Raw genomic sequence first — 20,322 nt, 5'->3', positions numbered from 1 at the left:
AAAATTTACAAAATTAAAACTAATTACAATTTTAAAATAATTACAACTTAGAAAATAGAACATTAATTGAAAATAATTACATCTTAATGCTACTCTTAAGTATATACATCCAGTAGGCTGCTCCAGTACTACACTATGTAGTTGGCAATGGCACTACATGAATTGTAGGCACAACTCGGACACGTTCAGGAGTGCGCACCTCAACTGTACGCACTAAATCGTCTCTATCGGGAAAAGTCTTGGTAATTCTAGCCAAAGGCCAACGACCTGGCTCATTCGTCGTCTTTCTCAGTAGGACAATCTGACCAACTTCGAGATTTGGCCTTTCATCTGTCCATTTTACTCGAGCTTTAAGCTGGTTCAAGTAATCTTGAGACCAGACTTTCCAGAAGTCTCTTACTCGACTACAATTCGCCTCATATTGAGCTGATAATTTTATACCAGCTGGTGGCTCACTCGGCTCAGGAAGAACACTCAGGTTTCTACCAACTAGAAAGTGACCTGGAGTTAAAACTTCCTCCAGCGGCTCGGACGTTTGACAGTATGCAAGAGGGCGTGAATTGAGAATGCACTCAACTTGAGTAAGCAAAGTTCTTAGCTCGTTCTCGTTGAACCTCTGCTCGTCTGTAATTTTGGGTAAATATCGTTTGGCGCTTTTAACCGCCGACTCCCAAATACCGCCTCTGTGGGGAGTATAGGGGGGGTTAAATTTCCATGAAATGGTATTACGTCTCGAATATTTTTGAATGTCATCGTTCTCAAAATTCAAATAACGTTCTCCTCCTCGGAAGTTTGTACCATTATCAGAATAGATGGTGATTGGTACACCTCGTCTCGCTATAAAGCATTTTAGGGCATTCAAAAAGTCCTCAGTAGACAACGATGGCACAAGTTCAATATGTACGGCTCGGGTGACAAAACAAACGAAAACACATGCATACGCCTTCATGTATTTCGTGGTTCGGTGGTATGAGCATTTCAAATGAAAAGCTCCTGTAAAATCAATACCAACGACTTGAAATGGTGGTCGTGGTGTGACGCGATCAGCTGGGAGGTCAGCCATCTGCTGAGGTTTCGCCTGTACAAACCGCTCAATACACTCCCTGCAATTATAAATTGTCGTCTTGATCAAACGACTGATTCCGCCTGTGAAAATGTAATTGGCAGATAAATTTGTCATCAACCAAGACCGGCCTGCATGAAAGAACTTCTCGTGTAAGTGGCAAACATAAAGCTTCACCAAGTGATGATTGGCTGGCAAAATAATTGGGTTTTTAGCCCCTTCAGGAATTGGAGCATTTTGAAGACGACTCTTAGCTCTAACAATTCCTTCCTCGTCAATAAATGGAGTATATCGTCTCAACCAACTTCGTCTCTTAACCGCCTTGTTAGATTTCAATCTCAATATATCAGCAGAGTATGCCTCCTGCTGAACTACTCGAATAAGCCACTTCTCTGCTAAAATTACGTCTGTAGCCTCAATTTTGACAGGTACATTCTGTCTGTCACGTATTAGTGATTTCCAACGTCTCACACAAGCACTAGCCGTAGCATAGATACAGCGAATTTTCTCGTAGGATGAACAAGAATTAATAACATCTACATCGCATTTGATGTCTACCATGACTAACGACACACTCTTCGGCTTTGCGAAATAAGGTTTACACATTTCATCGTCTATATCAACCGAATTCATCTCGTTACTACTTGTCTTCACAAAATCTGGGCCATTTAACCAAATGGGCGACTCCATAAGTAGCTTTGTAGATAAACCTCGAGTGGCCAAGTCAGCTGGGTTTTCACCTGATCTTACATGACTCCAATGAGAGGCAGGAAATTTTTCGACTATTTTTACGACTCGATTACGCACAAACGTCTTCCAATCACTTGGTGGACGAGCCAACCAAGCTAAAACAATCATTGAGTCGCTAAACAGTTGCGACTTACGCCTATCGATTTTCAGAATATCACATACACGACTCGCGAGCTGTACAAGCAAGAGAGCAGCTTGTAGCTCAAGCTCAGGTATTGTCCGTTCATTCATAGGAGCGACTCGGGTTTTTGAACAGAGCAACTGTAAACGACTACTACTCGTGTCATACGCATACACAGCTGCACATTACGCCTGCTCGGAAGCATCACAAAAACCTACAATCGTCTCAGTCTCAGAATTAAATTCACGAATGTAACGGGGAATTTCAAATTTAGCCAACTGTCGAAGATCATTTAAATAGAGACTAAAACACGCCTCAACGTCTGAGGGCACAGTATCGTCCCAAGCTACTCCTAATTTCCACAACTTCTTCAGCATAAGTTTGCCCCTAATCGTTACAGGGGAGGCAAGACCTAAGGGGTCAAAAACCTTGGAAATCGTTGACAACATTTGTCGCTTGGTTATGGCGACCTTCGGCTCAGGCACGTCTGACTTCAACATGAAAGTGTCATTTCCAGGACACCAAAATAATCCTAAAACAGAAAGCGACTCGTTTTCACCGAATTGTATAGTAAGATTATGTTCGACTAAAGTAGGATCAATTTGATCAATTACGTGTTTCGAATTCGACTGATATTTTCTCAATTTAAATCCGCCTGATAGAAGTGCCTCGTGCACTGCTCTTTGAAGTTCAATCGCCTCTTCTACAGAGTCAGCGCCGGATAGCCAATCATCTACATAGAAATCTTTTTTAATCGACTCGGATACAACTGGCTGCGTTTCTTTAACCTCTTCAGCGACTACTTCTAAGCAGGCTGTTGCTGTATAAGAAGCATTACCAGTGCCATAGGTAATCGTGTTTAATTCTCGTTTTTTGCCTCGCCAAATAATCGACTGAAAACGCCTGTCTTCTTCATCAACCCAAACACAACGATACATACCAGAAATATCAGCTACAATTGCCCATCGTCTCGTTCTGAACCTCAATGAAGTATCAAAGAGCTCAGGCTGCAGTGTGGGACCAACCATAAGTACATCATTCAACGACTTTCCGCAATACGACTTTGCAGATGCATGAAAAACAACTCGTAACTTAGTAGTTGTGCTTGAGGGTCTCAAGACAGCGTGATGAGGAATAAAATACCTCGGCTTCTCGTCATCTACAATTGACATATGGTTTAACGCCTGGTACTCCTCCATAAAATCAGAATACATCGCCTTCGTTTTAGTATCAAGTTTACTCTCGATTCGATTGAGGTATTTTAACGCTATACCAAAATTACCAGTAATCGCCTCAGGGTCTTCCTTAAAAGGTAACCGAACAATAAATGACCCGTCTGGTGCTCGTCTATACGTCTTCATGAAGTGCTCTCTACAAGCATCATGTTCAGAAACTTTTTTATCGTTTGGAATATCTTCAATTTTCCAAAATCGCTCGACTCTTTCGTCCAAAGTTAGACCACAGTAGCCTTCAGAATGGCCACTATTACGACTCGACTCGATCAAAGAAGACACGGTCCAACCAAAAGTGGTGTCTCTAAGACAAGCCGACTCAATTTTTACAGTTCGACCTCGGACACATTTGTCATACGCCTCAATTCCTAACACGGCGTCTATTGCAGGAATATTCACAACTCGATCATAAAAGGCTGTATCAGCAAGATTAAACCCATGCTGATGCACTTTGGAAGAGAAATTATCAACGAATAAATTATGTAAGGAGTAAGGTATACGATCTACGATGCTTAAATGGGTGCAATACTCGAAGTTTTCAATTCTCGATTGGAGGGTCATATTGACAACTCCACTACAAGACGTCTCTAATTTTCCTACTCCTACAATGTTACTAGTCTGGGAAACCTTAGTAGAATATAAACCATGTTGCTTAACAAACGTCTCTGATATCAAATTCACTTGTGAACATGAATCTAACAATACTCGCATGGTACCAGACTTATCGCCACATTGATACTTAACAATTGCAGAAGGCAACAATGGTACTGGCTTACGTACAGATAACAAAACCGACTCGTTCATACTGGCATACGGACCTTGTACAAACATGCCGCATGTTGCAGACGAACCACTACTCGAATCGTTTCTACTCGTATCTAACTCGGATTGCTTTTCTTCAAAATGAAGTAACGTATGATGTTTTTTCGTACATCGCTTGCAATTAGGCGACTTACGACATTCACTCGTCTTATGATTTGCATAAAAGCAATTTCCACAGATATTTTTCGTCTTCAAAAATTCATATCGCTCTTTGGGCGACTTGCTTTTAAACGTCTCACAATCGATTAACAAATGTTGCTTCTCACAGCAAGCACACTTTCGCCTCATCTTATTGTCAGCTGTATGACTGTCACTTTGAGGTGACTTTGACTTCGTCTCGTCGCTCACTGCAGTAGTGAGGCTTGTACGCTTACTCTGAGAGGCATTGCTACGTTGAGCTGCCTTTACAATATCAGAAGGACGTCTCGTTATAGATGCGCGATTCTCCAAAAATGATTTCAGGCTTTTCCAAGAAGGAAATTTCGTATTGGTAGTCAAAGTCTTCTCAAATTCAGTGTATGTCGTCTCGTCTAATTTCTCGGATACCAGATAGCACAAGACCGGACCCCAATTATCTGGATCTTCTCCACACGCCTTGAGACCTTTCAGAGCTCTATTCACATGCGCCAACAAAGTAGATATTTCGTCTGAGTTTTTAATTCGTCTTATGGAAAACAACTGATCAAAGTGTTTTCTTGTGATCTTTTTAATGTCACGATAGGTAGCTTGAACTAAACACCACGCCTCATCATACCCTTTATCCGTCAAAGGAGTATCAAGTACTAACTCAGCCGCCTCACCTATCATAGCACCTTTCAAATAATAAAGTTTTCGCACCTTTGAGATGCTCGCCTCCTCGTGTACTAAATTTTGGAACAATGCATAAAACTCTAAGAAATTCTCAATATTGCCATCAAACTTCGGCAGGTCTATTTTTGGCAATTTAATTGACGGCTCGGAGTTACCTACCAAACTACTATTCAAAGTGGAATTAGCAAGCGACTCACGTGTCTTTTGCGCCTCGAATTCGTTAACATACACGTTTGCTTTTGCCAACAATGGCATGACTATCTTTTTTACACTATCGAGGTCAGACATAACGAGATCTTCACCTTTTTTCACGTCATCTTCGGTTTTGGCATTAGATGCCAGTAAAAATCCACGGTTAGCAATCGATTTAAACGCCTCATACTCGGATGTCAGCTCATTGAGAGTAATTTTCACCTGAGCAACGTTTTCAACTGAGTAGGACAAAGCAAGAAGTTTTTTAAGAGACTCACCTACCTTGTTCACACATCTATAAACATAACGACTACTCTTCACGTAATCAAACGTCTCGCCTTTCTCATTCATCATTAACAATGAAAAATACGCGAATAACGAACGAATTTGAGCCAAAGGAGCTCCGAAAACGACTAATTTGAGCCAAAACAGCTCCGAAAACGACTAATTTGAGCCACAATAGCTCCGTCTACGAATTATTTGAGCCACAATAGCTCCAAATACACGCGAAAACACGCGAAAACGCACTAAAATCACTCATTTATTCGAGGAGTCCCTGTTCGGGCGCCATCTTGTTTCTCGCGAATACGCGAACCATAGGGTGAGTGATTAAAAAAGTAGGCGACTCCTCGAATTGAAAAAACACATTTATTTACACAAAAATACCAGCAAAAATCTGTACATAAAAATAGCTTGATAGCAAGCCATACGCGGAGAGACAGAAAATATACATGTTTCCAAGTGGAAGAAAAAATACATAATGAATAAATGAACAGAACCAACTCTCGCCTCGTAACAAATTATCTACAACATGGGTGTGGCTACGAACGCCAGAAACTACTCGATCTGGTAGGGCAATACCTACTCAAACAACCTACCTACTCGATAGCTGCGGAAATAGGTATCAAACCTGCACGATTCTACTCGAAAATAAAGATAAAAATAAAGTACATATTTTACACTAACATTTATATTTCAAAAATATGTAGTAAAAATTGAAGTGGGGGGGCTGAAGGCTCTGGAGGGGCTAGATTAGTGTAGCAGAAAATGTGACACCATATTCGTGTTTAGCGGTATCGAATCACGCGGAAACGCACGACGCCACATTCATTAATATTTGATTCTTTCAAAATTCTCATTTTACCCCCGCTATGGCATCTTTCTTTCAATTTTTCTCCATGACGCACCAAAATAAAAATTTCGAAAAAAATGTGATACTCAGTGGTCAGAAATACATCTAAAAACGTATTTAAAATATTGTGTGTACCGCATAATTTTCATTTTTAGTGAAAAGCAAAAAATAAGTGTTGAAAAACGCAATTTTGAGGGGTAAATATGAAGGGAGGGGGTTGAAAATTCTTGTAGGTATATACCTATGTTGTTCACCACACCACCCTAGAAAATATTCACCAATAAACCATTGATGGCAATTATGGTATTTCAATAGGGTTCCCAAAAAAATCCAAGTTTGAGAGCGCGCGATAGGTGAAGTTTTCTCACGGTGGTGCCGTGGAACAGTGTTGACAAAACGCGCGGTAGTACTGGAGATACATGTTTTTTTTCAAACTTTCTTTTTTTTGACCATGTTGCACCCCCCTTTGGGACCCTGGGAAAATTATATGTTATACCTAAAGGTGTAACGAAATTTCTGAAAAAATTTCACAGAGACCCCCCTCCCCGTTTTTTTTCTACGAATTTTTGAAATTTTAAACCCCCCCAAAAACCCCCCAAATATGAAATTTTTTTTTTGAAAAAAATTTCACACACGCACCTACCTAGTGACAATTTTTTGTGAAAGTTTCAAAATGTTTGGACCTTCCCCTCCGGAGGACGAGAATTTTGAATTTTTAACACATAGGGGGGATTTCTTGGGTTGGGGTGGGGGGGTCGGCTCAAAAAATTTTTTGGGATGGTTTTACATCCATACTAACATTTTGGGTAAGTTTCGTCAAAATTGGAGTAAGGGCGGATTTCACTATCTTATCCTGAAAGGCTCTTTATTCAGTTGTCTTATTTTGACTTCTTTCTGATGTATTTCATGAAAAAGTTGATAAAAATTAGACTCACAACAAAAAAATAAAAAAAAATCGTTTATTTTTTGAATCTTTTCGAATTTTAATTTTTTTATGATGATTTCATTTCATCGAGTGAAAGGGTTTTTTCAACTTTGTTGTTCAGCATGAAAAGTTGTCCATAATATATATTTTTTTTTCAGAATTTTTGAGAGTCAGAACGAAATGAAAACTACGTTTCAAAACTTTTTGAGCTAATTTTTTGTACGAAAAAAAGTGGCAACACTGATTTTTATGATATCACCTAAAGCTTTGATATCACCAAAAAGCCTTTAAAAACCCCTAACTATGGGAAAAAGTTCCATTTTGGTAGGTATCGCGGTTATCGAGTATCCACTGCTGAAATGGATGACATTAATTTAGGTTCACTGAAAACTTTGACAACCCCTGGCTGCCTTTAAAAATGGGCTAGAGGGCTGCGATTTGCGCCATTGGTCGTCCCTTCGGAAGGTCTTTCCACAGGAAAAATGGAAAAATTTCAATGAAGTATGATTCCCCCCCCCCCCCAAGAAAAAACGTTTTTTCAACCATTGTGAGCAAGGGGGTGTGATGGGGGAAATTTTTCGGCTTCAACATTTCTTTTAAAGGTACCCCACAATGTTTCATCATTTTTTACCCGGGAGTACCTACCCTTTAATTTTCAGAAATTTGCCAAAAATTTAAAAATGCACTTATAGGCACCTTAAATTGTGGCTCAAGGTGTATTTTTTCAATCTAATTTTCAAAAATAATTGTTCAGCCAGTTGGAATAACTCCCTCGTTGGAAGAAAATTCTGAATCCGACATTCGTCTTCTAATTGGATACCCAATAGGTACATAACATACAATACATATGTATAGATATGATCTACTAAAACACAATCAGACAAATATTTTTCCTATTCACACGTTTTACATAGATATCATAAAAGGACCTTACCTACCTCAATCTTACCTCGAAAAATGATGATGCTGATGATGATGATATCATTTGACTCCTTCTGTAACACACGAAACGATCCCCAAACAACTTCATGGGCTACGATTTACAATACCTGAAAGAAAAAAGAAGAAAAATTCAATAACTTATATTTTACCAACAACATAGTTTGTCAATGCTGCACAACGTAAATAATATAAAAGATTGATTAGATCGCCCAAGCGTGAAACCACCTTCTATAGCAACAATCCTGACAGCAATTCTGATACCAACAGATACATACATACATACATAATCCTTTATTAGCGAATTCTTATAATTTTCTTAAAATTAGTTTTACAAAATTAACGAGTAAACTATAAAAATAGAACCCGTCTCCGCTAGGCCCAGAAACGGGCATAGGATTCTTGCAGTCTCTCCCACTCGATTCTATCCTGTGCAACCCTGTGAAAGTGTTTGTGAGTTAGAAATTCATCAAGTTCGTCCGTCCACCTAGCCCTCTGCCTTCCTCTTTTTCTTGCTTCGTGACCCAAAAACCAAAAAGTTGCCCTATAAGTCCATCTGTTGTCAGTCATCCTGCCCACATGTCCTGCCCATTTCCATTTATTTCTTCTAACCCAGTGTTTGAAGTTAAGATTATTTCTCAATTTTCTCTTCATTCTTTCTATTCTAATTTTGTCCCTTTTTTTGAAGTTTAGCATGGACCTTTCTAATGAGTTTTGGGTAGTCTCAATTTTTTTCATAATTTTTTTTGTTAATGTCCATGTTTGGGATCCGTAGGCCAAAGTAGGCAGAATGCATGCGTTGAAGATCTGACTTTTAAGATGGTTCTGATAAGCTCCTTTAAAAATACTTTTAAGCGCCCAAAATTTTTTCCAAGTTAAAGTTATACGTCTGTTTACCTCCTTTTTTGTACTATCTTCAAAAGATATAATTTGACCAAGATATATTGCTTCTGATACTATTTCTATTTTTTGGCCTTCAACTCTCATTTCTTTTTCTGTATCTTTTGAGAGAATTTTGGTTTTTTTATAATTAATTTTTAGCCCTGCGATTTCTGCTTTTTTGCTCAGTTCTACAATCATTTGTTCCAGTTCTTCTATACTATTAGCAAATAAAACCACATCATCTGCAAAACGTAAGTGACTAAGACGTTCCCCATTGATTAAAATTCCTTTATCCTCCCAATCAGTTGATCCAAAAACTTTTTCTAGCCCACAGTTGAAAAGATCAGCAGAGAGGGGGTCTCCCTGCTTTACTCCTCTCTCTATATCAAAATACTCTCCTACTACGTCTGTAATTATCCTTGCCTTTAGGTTAGTATACATTTCCCTTATTATGTTTACCATAGCCTTTGTAACACCCTGTTCCAGGAGAGCCTTTTGCAGAAAATTGTGTCTCAGTGAGTCAAAGGCTTTGGCAAAGTCTATGAAGGCCAGGTGGACATTGAGCTTATATTCGTTACTTTTTTGGATTATCAGATTGACTGTGTGAAGGTGATCGATAGTTGAAAAGTTTTTTCTGAAACCTGCTTGTTCACGTTTTTGTTGTTGATTTAAAATATTACGTATTCTATTGCCCAAGGCTTTTGAGAAAATTTTTGACACTGTCGTACTCAGTGAGATTGGTCTATAGTTATTAATATCATGCTTGTCCCCTTTTTTATATAGAAGAATAATATCAGAAAGTTTGAAGTCTTCTGGTATACTCTGGGTTTCCATGATTAAATTGAAAAATTCTTTCATCTTATTAGCCAAAAGTTTTCCTCCAAATTTGAAGTGTTCATTTGATATTTGATCATGACCAGTTGCTTTATTGTTTTTTAAATTTTTTATAATTTCTTCAATTTCTTCGAGAATAAACTCTGGTTCCTTTTCGTATGGTTCCCAAATGGCTAATTCATCTTCTTTTGTATTGTCTGAGTAGAGCTGTTTATAAAAATCAGTTGCAATTTCGTTCATTCTTTTCCTATTGTATTGTTTCAAACCATTTTTGTCATTTAAATAAATTGTCCAAGTTTTACCCATCATTAGACTCTTTTTTATTGCTTTTGTACTTTTTGTTGATTCTAAAATACCCCTAATTATGTCTGTTTTCCTCTTGTCATTATATTCTCTCAGAGATTTCTTTATTAGTTTGCATAGTATATTTAGTTCTATTTTTTCATGGTCTGTTTTGTTTTTTATACGTTTCATTTTTTCCCTATTTTTTATCATTTCTCTGATGTCTGTAGGTATTCCGTTATTGCTTTGTTTTTTTGGTTTGTTTGCTACTTTTTCACTTGCATTTTTGATAGTTTCTTCAATATTTTTTGTAGGGTCATTTAGTATTTGTGTGTTTATTTCCTTTTTATAGGCCAAAGCATTCTCCTTATCAATTTTGTAGTTGTGTTTGGAGTTACAGACTCTAAACTTTTTTGATTTTTGTAGATTTAGCATGCATATAACTATCCTGTGATCAGAGTAGTAACTAAAGTTCTTTGCCTCGCAATTTTTTACATAAACAACGTCATTTGTGGCTATAATGTAGTCGATCTGAGCTTTGAACTCTTGGTTCGGTGATATCCAGGTCCATAAACGTCCTTCTCTCTTTTTGTAGAAGGTATTTATTATTTTCAGATTAAATTCTTCACAAAACCTCAACAACCTCCAACCCCTCTTATTTCTTTTACCATATCCATACCTTCCAATTACACATTCATCTTCATTTTTGCCCTTACCTATTTGACTATTGAAATCACCCATGATAAAAATATCTTTTGAGCTCTCGCTCTGTTTATTGATTACTTCTCTTAATTTTTCATAAAAATTCTCAATATCTAGTTCAGTTGAAGCTGAAGTGGGTGCATAGACCTGTATAATTTTTGTTTCAATTCCCCCCAAAACTATATTTAGTAGAGCAATTCGGTCTGTTATAGGTCTAAATTCATTTATATCTTTTATTAGATTCTTATGTACCAAAAAACCAACTCCTCTCTGACCATTTTCACAATTTGAGTGTGCCAGAAGGTGATTATTTTTAGTTATTTGTATAGATTCGCCCTCACGCCTTACTTCTGAAAGACCTAGAACCTGAATACCACCTTCACCAAAAGCTTCTTCTAATTCGATCAAATTTTCTTCAGTTTTCAGTGTACGAACATTGAGAGTAGCTAATTTTATGGAAAGAGACTGCTTAGCATCATTCTCACCCTCGGTGACTAGCCGTTCTGGGTAAGCGGAGTCCGGTATCTATCTGCCTGTACGTGATTTGGATTTACTCCTCGATCCTCCTCTATTATGTCTTCCACTTAGTTGTGATAGTGTCAGTGTTGGCTTGGAGTTTGATCGTAAACGCTGCTTCACTTGATCATTTTCACTAGACGATGATTTTAATTGAACATTCTCCTCCTTATCAGGTTCGAGTAAGCTCAGCTGAGAAAGGTGAGATATCCTCGTGAAAATTCCATTATCCTCTTCTTGTATCAAGACTTTTCCTTCCTTCACGTGGACTCTTGTTATGATTTTTAATTTCTTAAGATGTAGAGCTTGTCGATGAATCGCCATGTTTCTTGAAGTAAGATGCTCGTTCACGAAAATAGGAGCTGGTGATGCGAGATTCAAGTCTTTACAGTTAATTCTTAAAATACGTGAATTTGTAATCATCTCCGATTTCTTATCTCGATTGTTGAGGCGAGCGATAATAGCAGGTGTTTTATCCGGTTTACATGGCAAACGATGAGCAGTTGATATGTCGTATTCGTATAGAGTAACGTTTAATTTTTCAGCCACTAACATGACCAATGCACGTATATTTTCGTCTTCGTTCTGAGGGATGCCGTTGATTATGATATTCTCTATCCGACTATACTGATTAAGATCATTCAACTGATCCTGTAGCTTTTCGTAATTTTTCTTAATTTCTTTATTATCATTTTCTACCTTAGACATTCTCTCGGTGAAGTCCGCTACCTTTGCATCCGTACTCTTAACTGTGGACATAATCTCCTTCACGTCATTCATCATTGTTTTTAGCTCATTGATAAACTCTTCGTTCATGTTGCGAAATCTGTTCGAAAAAACGGGTAAAAATTGGCAAACAAATGAGCGTTTCTACTGGTTTAAAAAACGGTCTGAGATATAAAATCACTTCCACTGCGCTCGAATATTAACGATACTTATCGCAATTGATAACACTTGTAACGCGAGAACGTACAGCATAAACGCATAAACACACGACTGACGTCTAATAGCATTACAACCGGACTCATACCAACAGATATAGCGACGTTAACAAACTTGACAAATTCTTAAGGATAGTTGAAGCAAAACCCCCAACATTCAAAATGCAATCAAGCAAAAAACAACAAAAGTGAATGCGTTCGGCATTCCATACCTTGTACGCCTCCATTCTTCGTCAAAGAGAAAAATTCACATCGATGTAAATTCCAATCCACCTCCTACTTAGGCCTACTGTTTCCATTTCAACGTGTGGTGGGTAGGTATAATTTACGTCATTTATGTACAACCCTCGCTGACGAATGAAAATTTATTTTGCTGCAGGAAAACCACGACACTCACACGATGCATTTTCCGTGCACTTGGCGTTGCACGCACATTTTCCCAAAGTCTTGACAGGTCTCTTGCTATTTCAAAGTACTTCATAAACCAGGTCGGGTAATTTTTCGCTAATTAATCGTTCATTGCCAAACGCCTTCGTTTTCTGATAAACGATGTTGAAATTTATGCCGTGATAATACACAACGTAAGGTAAGTACACTTTTGTCAAAGTTCACGCCATGGTAATCTTATGTCATGCTACCCCATACCCAATTTCAATTCACTGTGAGCTAAATGGTCGTCCTATAAGTTGGGTCGTTTCAACGCGAAATATATTCTCATTTTAATCAGTCTCTCGTTTGTGATGTTTTAAATTGAAATTAATCAACTTTTCACGAACCCTCATCTTTAACGAGTTTCTTTCGAAATACTTGAAACTTTTTCACCACTGCTATAACTCACCCTTGCCAGGCATGTTTGCCTTTCTCTGTATTTATACTGCAGTAGTACGTTTACGCTGCACTGCTGCTTATCCAAGAAATAGCTTTAGACAATCAATCTTAATAGATTAGTGAAATATTACACTTTTAACAACAAAATAGTAGGCGTCGCGAAAAAGGGTTAATCCCGGTGAGGCTTTTTCTTCAGCCATACTGAGGAGTGCCCTCTTTGTCACCTTTTATTGTATGTGACCCATTTGTTTCGTGTACCACTTCAGTAAATTTACCATGATGAATCAGATGTTAAGCTGGGGCTGTTTCTGGGTGTGTTGTAACTTTTTAATATGAATTTCAACCTCCTTTGTCTAATTTTGCAAAGTTTTACAGTACCTAATGATTGAAATCATCATTTGAAATAATGCTTTGATTCTAAAATTTGTTCAACCCAAAATTAAAACTGACCTCTCGAAGCCCAAAAAGTAGTTTGCTCAAAATATGAAGAAATACAAAAAGTATGAACATCGAAATATGGACTTTCGGACTTGACGATGTTCATTCATCTGTGGATCCTGTTATACATGAAATAGGAACAGGATCTATCTTCACCAGAAAAAAAAGGTGCAAAAATCATAGGTAGCCACAAAAACGAATGATATATTTTACAAAAATAGTTCAATGTTTCCATTAAAATCATTTAAGTATTCTACTCTTACTTTCATTTAAATAAGTAGGTACATACAAAATATCACAATTCATTGGGTAATTCTCTCACTCTCTTTTAAATATATTAAAGTATCACAATGTTTTAAGTAATTTGAAAACGCTTCATATAATTTATTAAATAGTTGATTTTTTAATATTAGATAAAATTATTCACTTATGTACCTATTTTCCCAAACTCTCATTGAGGTGGCAAAGATTACAGCAGCTAGTGGTACAACCCCTGAATCAGAATCAAAACTTACAAGCCTTGATTTTAGTCAAATAATTGAAGTGGTTAACTTGGGGTTTTTACAGCTAGGAGGTGTTAAAATTGATGCAATTTGAAAACCAGAAATTGTTTCTCAAATGAAGGGGTTAGTTCTCTTTGATGAGGTTATGCTGAATAATAGAGCTGGCTTGACAATTGATAGGTATAAGCAGTAAAGGCTGCTTCAGCTCATTTCTACATGGGATAAGGAAAAAAGACAGTCCCAATTACCAAGTCGTGAAATTAACAGAAAATACTAAATTGTTAATTTAGCCACGTGATATGAGGAAATATGCCTTCATCGCCTTAGAGATGATTAAATTAATCATCACCCTAGCGATGATTAATAGAATAACTCCCTAAGACTGTGTAGTGTAAAGATGCCTAAATGAAAATAGTTAGGCAATTACACTTGCATAAATTCGATGAACCTTTTCAAGGTTAAAATCGTGGGTTGGAAAATTGAGGACTTATGACGCTAGGAAGTTACATACCTAGCTTCAGTATGTTATATATATTCGAATAATAAGAACGTGTTTCATTCGATCGCTATTTTTTCTTTTACCTATTTTTATTATGTTATTATTTTGAACATTTACTCGAATTGTTTATTCGAAATAAAATGATTTAATTGTTTCGGTATTCGCGAGTGAATTATTTACCATGGACATTTTTCATCTCTAGAATCTGAATATTATATATGGAGTGAGTACATTATTTCGAGCATACTGGCTAGGCTGAGGTAATTCCTCATGCCGTAGTTCCGGTCAGTATTTAGGTCTCTCTTCAAAATGCCCGAGTACAAGATAGTCTAGGAAAAAGACTTTGTATTAATTTGCAATGAGATAATCAAGGTATTGGTTTAGTTTGTAAGTTAATAATTCAGATAATCCAGTGAAGGATTTAAATAGACCTAGTTTAAAAAATTACAAATAATCTATGGATAGATTTACAAGTATAACCATCTAATTCCTACTTGAGTAGTTAATTGATCGTAATTTCTAATTACATATTCGAATTGTTTACTAGGACATGGTCCAAAACTGTAGTAACGTGATCGTAGACTCTGTCTACTTTGTAAATAGTTTATTCCCCAATCTTTGGTAATGGAATTACTTGAAAGTTCTCTTCATAAATTCAGAGCATTAAATTATGTAGATATAGGTAGGTTTTCTGTTCCTATCAAACCCATCCCACTTATCCTTTATGTAAATTTCCTATACCTATTTCCGCTCACTAACATTCCCTAGTCTAAAAAAATTTTCCTAAAAATGATCTAACTATATCACAACTGCAAGTATGGTAATGTGATAACTCCTACTACATTTACATGACGTAGTCATCCCTGGCAAACGCATCGAACAATGCGTCTACAAGTATATAAGGCGTTGAGGACGCGAGCCAAACCATCTTTGGACTCGGCAATCCGGTGAGCTGGTTCTTTGGTCAAAAAGTGACTTTATGTAGATGCGAGTAGGCATATGAGGTCCCCCTAGTGGGACACTCAGCCCCTTTTTCTCAGATATCGCCCACTTCTTTAGTGGTTAATATGATCTTCTCTTGTGATTTAAATTATCGTACGTAATTAATCGCATTTTCATTGGGTATTTCTCCGATCCTATCAGCCATCGGAAATACTTCTCGTCTGAAAGGGTACCTCGTGTAATACATTTCTGTCGACGAGCCTAGTATTAGTGAGCTCCCGTGAAAGAGACAGAAAACTTGGACATTATGTGAGCCTGGTGAGTAGTTTCACCATAATTAATCACACATTTTCTAGGAAATGTGTACAGTTTCAATAGTAAGCAATTACCTACCTTCCATATCCATTAATGAATATTAATTATTGCTTATATCACTAACGCGCATCGTAAGGTAGAAGCTTGTGCTTGTATCTATTATAAAATAATCCTATAATTATTTTATACTCATTTAACCCCTTAAAGTGTATTTTTACATTATCCATTACTATCAATAAACCATATTAATAATAGTAATTACCCAATTAAAAAATTAAAAATTAAAAAAATTGAATTAGGTGTTATACTGACCTACTGACCAAGTCTAAAAAAATCAAATTATTGATAAATTCCATAAATTCCTCCAGGGTGTGGTTTTTTAGAAATTGTGATTGATTTTCTTGAAGTTTGAATAAATTACCAAAGTAGGTAATCTCAGATTTTTAATTAAATAACTTGGATATTATTTTTGTGAAAATGTGTGTGTTTAGTAAAGTAGTAAATGCCTTGATTGGACATTGTTTTGGAATAAATGAACAAGATGAGCTGGAAATAATGGAATGTGTATTATTTTATTTTATTTTATTTTATTTTTAAAATATTATCCATTTTTAAAATAAAATTTATTTTTCATGACACAGATCTGATTCAATGTGTAGTGAAATCTTTCCCATGGAATATGTAGCAGTAGTGTATTCAGGATCGGAAGCAACTCCGGAAAAGTAATAATATTATTCCATTTCATTTTAAAAATATGCTTATTAAAAAAAATCCATTTTTTTGAAAAAAATAAATTTGTCCTTTTTATAAAGCTATTCAACTGTTGAGATATCCACAGAGGAGGGTATTTTGACCTCAGATAATGCTGGAAAAAAAATAATCATCGGTACCCTACTCCCGAAACAACAGCAGACCCTTTGTAAGTGTACCATTATTATTATAATTCTTATGCATTTTATTTTTAATTAATGTTATTTTCTCATAGACTTTACATTGAAACACCTAACAGATATCATGGTTATGGTAACCCTGAGACCCTCAGGTAGAAGTGGCAATTAAACAGGTATACCCTAAGTTCAAGTATGTGGGAGTAGCCTCATGGTAGGGCGAAAATTATTTTCAGGTAAATTGTGGGGTGTAGTGTAAGAATTATTTACCTTCTCAGTACTTAAAGGCAAAGCAACACATAGGCATTAGGCCTACAGAAAAGATTGAGTAAGTTGTTGTTCAGGGTGACCCAGTAGCATGGTACCATCCTCCGAAAATTTTGTCTTTTAGTTTTTCCGCATTTACTGGACAAACCATACTTCCAGTGATGATCGGATGGCATTACGTAGAATGAGAATTAAATTGGGCATTCGGACTTGGAGGGGAAAATGAAATTCAGTAGTTTTTTCATTTTTCTCAAAAAAGAAATGTTTTGATGAATTTTTAAGACGTCATAAATTGAAGGAGCTTAAATTTTCTATTGATTGGTATAAGGTTTTATGAATTTTGTGTTCTTATGAACGTTTCAACGAATGTTTTCCCTCCTAGATTTTTGTGTATACCTTGACTTTAAATGAAAATCACTCTGAAATTGTAGTGAAACCATTAATGAATTAGCATTGTAAAATATTCAAAATTTTATCCTCTTTAATATGATTGTTCATTGAAAGTTACAGCTTTAACCATTCAAAAGTTATCCAAGTTCAAAGCTATAGAAACAAGAGATGCGTAGCTAAAACCATACTTGGAATTGAAATTACTCAATGTTTTCAACGAACACGTAAGTGTTATTATATAGCAAAGTATTCGTCATTTTATACGCTTTCTTTTGATTTTTTCCTCGGAATTCTAGCTTTCGCCGTTCAAAAGTTACTACAGTTGAAAGTTCTACAAAGTGAGGGAACGTAATGTTTTACTTGTTGTTTACATCTTTGTGATAAGTAGACCTACTATTGTTGCGCGTTGCTACAACATTAAACTCCAATAACTTTTGAACGTTGAAAGCTGGAATTCCGAGGAACTGATACCTTGCTACTGGACCACACTGTATATTCATGAAAATAATTATTTTATGTAATATTACTTTTTTAAATTTAGAGATGTCACAGTACATGTAATTATTACTGTTACACAGTTTTGTTTTTTTTTAAAGTAGTATGATTATTTATTACCGAATATTTTTTTAGGAATTACGATACCCCAAATCGTTATTGCAGATATTGGGGGTATGAAAGCGCGGAAAAACAATATGTGAACATTGGTCAACATGAGGCAGTAACAGAGGCTGCGTAAGTACAGAGCTTATAAAGTGAGCTTTTTTAAATAAAATTAAATATGAAAAATGTCTTATTTTTTAACAATAAATTTCCATTATATATGATTAAAGATGACATATCCATGGAGGATACTTTTTCTGAGGATGATATTGTTCCATTGCAATTATGTCAGACTACGTACTCAGAAAAGGATGATGAATTATCGGTTACATCTGGGGTAATGAAGAAAAATCGGAGGTAGACGAAGAAACAGTGGCTGGAGCTTTGGAATATAACAATGAGTACATAATTTTTAATTTTTTTACTTATTTATATTTTTTTTTTGAGACCCACATTTTAAAAATGTGAAATTTTTTTGACAGGTATGAAAAACGTAGTTACAAAAAAAAATGTTATGAGCATAACGTTGAAAGAATACAGAGCCTAAGATCATTTAGAAAGAACAGAATTACAACTTTATGATCTTTCAACAAGATACTAAACTAAAATGTTTAATTATCATATGATTACCTTTTAATGTTTTTTCATTATATGTCTACAGAAATGTCACAAGTAGAATAACGATTACTCGGATCAATCCTAGTGAGATTAGAGTTCCGGAATGGATAGGAGCATTATCTGCAGGTAAAATGCAGGATGAATTCCTGTGCCCAATGTTCCTCGAATTACTTCCTCAGCAAATTCAATTTGTCTTGGCCTCTTGGCTGGCTCTGAAGACAAGGTTGAAAAACTCGCCAAAACCGCAGATAGAATGATGAATTACTTCAACAGCGATTCAATTCCGAACAAACCAGCAACACCTGCCATCAGTGTGATCCAGAGGAGCCCTGACACAACCCAGCTTCATCTAAATCTACTGATGGAACAAATCAAGTACTTGCAGCAACCATAATGATGGTCTTCGCATGCTGTTATCGCCCCAGCTACGCTGATTCTCCTACGACATAAATTTCTCCTAAGTCTTCCCAAAGTATCACGAAGACTCCCGCTTATATGACGTTATATTTATTATTAGAATGACGTAATATTGCACACGTCTCTACTTTAACCGTTTATGTTTCTCATACTATATTTCCTCTCATAATCACTAATATACTCCCCTACCTTTATACTATATATACTCGTGTATTCCACATGTATAGGCAGACTTCTTCTAGAGTTATTCTATGTTAATCAGATACAGTTTTGTCTGTATTCATTTGTTGTAACTTTAACTTGTGTGGTTCGGACTCCGATGTGGAGCCGAACAAATAAATCTTTTTAAAAATACAATCTTTGTTAAAGTTGTAACAAAAATTGGCGCAGTTGGTAGGACAGCCATTCGTTTGGGCAACACGTCTACCTCTGTCTCGCAGATGATCTTTCTATCTTTTCAATCTTTTAATCTTTTAAATACTTTTTCGGGCCCTGTACTCTATTCGGTTCCAGTCCGTACGAATCTCTGCCATCACTTCCACTCAAACTTGGTTTCAGTCCACACTTGAGGGAACACCTGGTCTATCCAAGGGAACATAAAGATTCCAATCAATTGAAATCCATCAAGATTATTTGCAATCCATCAAGTTTCTTTCTACATTTTGAAATCTATCAAGTTTATCTTTTATTATTCATTATGACTAAAACTAATGAAACTCCTTCTTCCACGTCAGCCCCAGTCATTAGTACTGCGGGTATGTCTCCTCTCGAAGCTTATCAGCTCGAAGATCTCATCGTCACTAAAGGCATGAGAATGATTTCTTTATTCGAGTTTGATGGTAATGCCGAAGATGCAGAAACCTTCTACTCACAAGCCTGTCTCGCACTTAACACTACTCCGCTTGAATACCATACCGCTTTAATTATCGCTATTTCCACACTCATTGTTCGTCGGGCCAAACAAGATTACAAAGAACGCGAGGTCAAAGAAAATTCCGAATCTATTAAAACATTTTTGCAATCTTATCTCACTAAGGTATCGAGTCATGATATGATAAAGAAAATAATTAATTGTCGTCAAAACAATAACGAGTCTTTCAAGGACTTCTCCGAACAATGGAAAATACATATCCATCTTTAATGAGATTCCTTAATTTGTGGATAGGTACATCACAAAACTTTGTAGTGGGAGATTCCAACTCAGCACTGATGGAGCTGTTCATCTGTTAAACCAAAACAGATTATAAGTACTCAATTACCACAGACAACAATACAATTTAAAAAATGCAAAAATGTCAAAATTGATTTTTTTCAGATTTAACCTTATTACTCCCAAGGTGCGATATGATGTCACTGGTATCAGTGACATTATCAATTATCTGTGTGTGTATGTTAGTATAATGTTTTGATGCTTATATTTTTAAATTTTATATAATTTTTTTGTAATTTTTTTATCATTGCAATAGCGCAGCATA

The 20,322-nt window shown here is 36.3% G+C and overlaps 3 protein-coding genes across 6 annotated transcripts in view; all 3 read right to left on the bottom strand.

The window, feature by feature from the left end:
- Drep4 (DNA fragmentation factor-related protein 4) overlaps positions 1-20,322 on the bottom strand; it is a 65,556-nt gene that overhangs the window by 27,946 nt on the left and 17,288 nt on the right. For 2 of the 4 annotated variants that reach the window (XM_065348222.1, XM_065348225.1), the window contains one exon: positions 13,594-20,070. In XM_065348222.1, the coding sequence (XP_065204294.1) occupies positions 19,945-20,070 (126 nt within the window). In that variant the 3' untranslated portion in view covers positions 13,594-19,944. Of the gene's footprint in view, positions 1-7,985; positions 8,097-13,593; positions 20,071-20,322 lie in introns of those variants that run through there. The other 2 variants (XM_065348224.1, XM_065348223.1) reach the window with 2 other exon arrangements.
- On the bottom strand, positions 134-1,921 carry LOC135833629 (uncharacterized). The gene has a single exon (XM_065347398.1). The coding sequence runs from the start codon at positions 1,919-1,921 to the stop codon at positions 134-136; it is 1,788 nt and encodes a 595-aa protein (XP_065203470.1).
- Positions 2,120-4,795, bottom strand: LOC135833627 (uncharacterized). Its single transcript, XM_065347397.1, has one exon. The coding sequence runs from the start codon at positions 4,793-4,795 to the stop codon at positions 2,120-2,122; it is 2,676 nt and encodes an 891-aa protein (XP_065203469.1).

The sequence above is a fragment of the Planococcus citri genome, chromosome 2 (genome assembly GCF_950023065.1).
Source record: "Planococcus citri chromosome 2, ihPlaCitr1.1, whole genome shotgun sequence".
Taxonomy (NCBI): domain Eukaryota; kingdom Metazoa; phylum Arthropoda; class Insecta; order Hemiptera; family Pseudococcidae; genus Planococcus; species Planococcus citri.
Note: the sequence above shows the minus strand (reverse complement) of the source record. Positions and strands in the feature narration are given on the sequence as shown.

Coding starts and splice junctions, on each gene's coding strand:
- LOC135833629 (XM_065347398.1), bottom strand. CDS start 1,921: ATGATTGTTTTAGCTTGGTTGGCTCGTCCACCAAGTGATTGGAAGACG.
- LOC135833627 (XM_065347397.1), bottom strand. CDS start 4,795: ATGATAGGTGAGGCGGCTGAGTTAGTACTTGATACTCCTTTGACGGAT.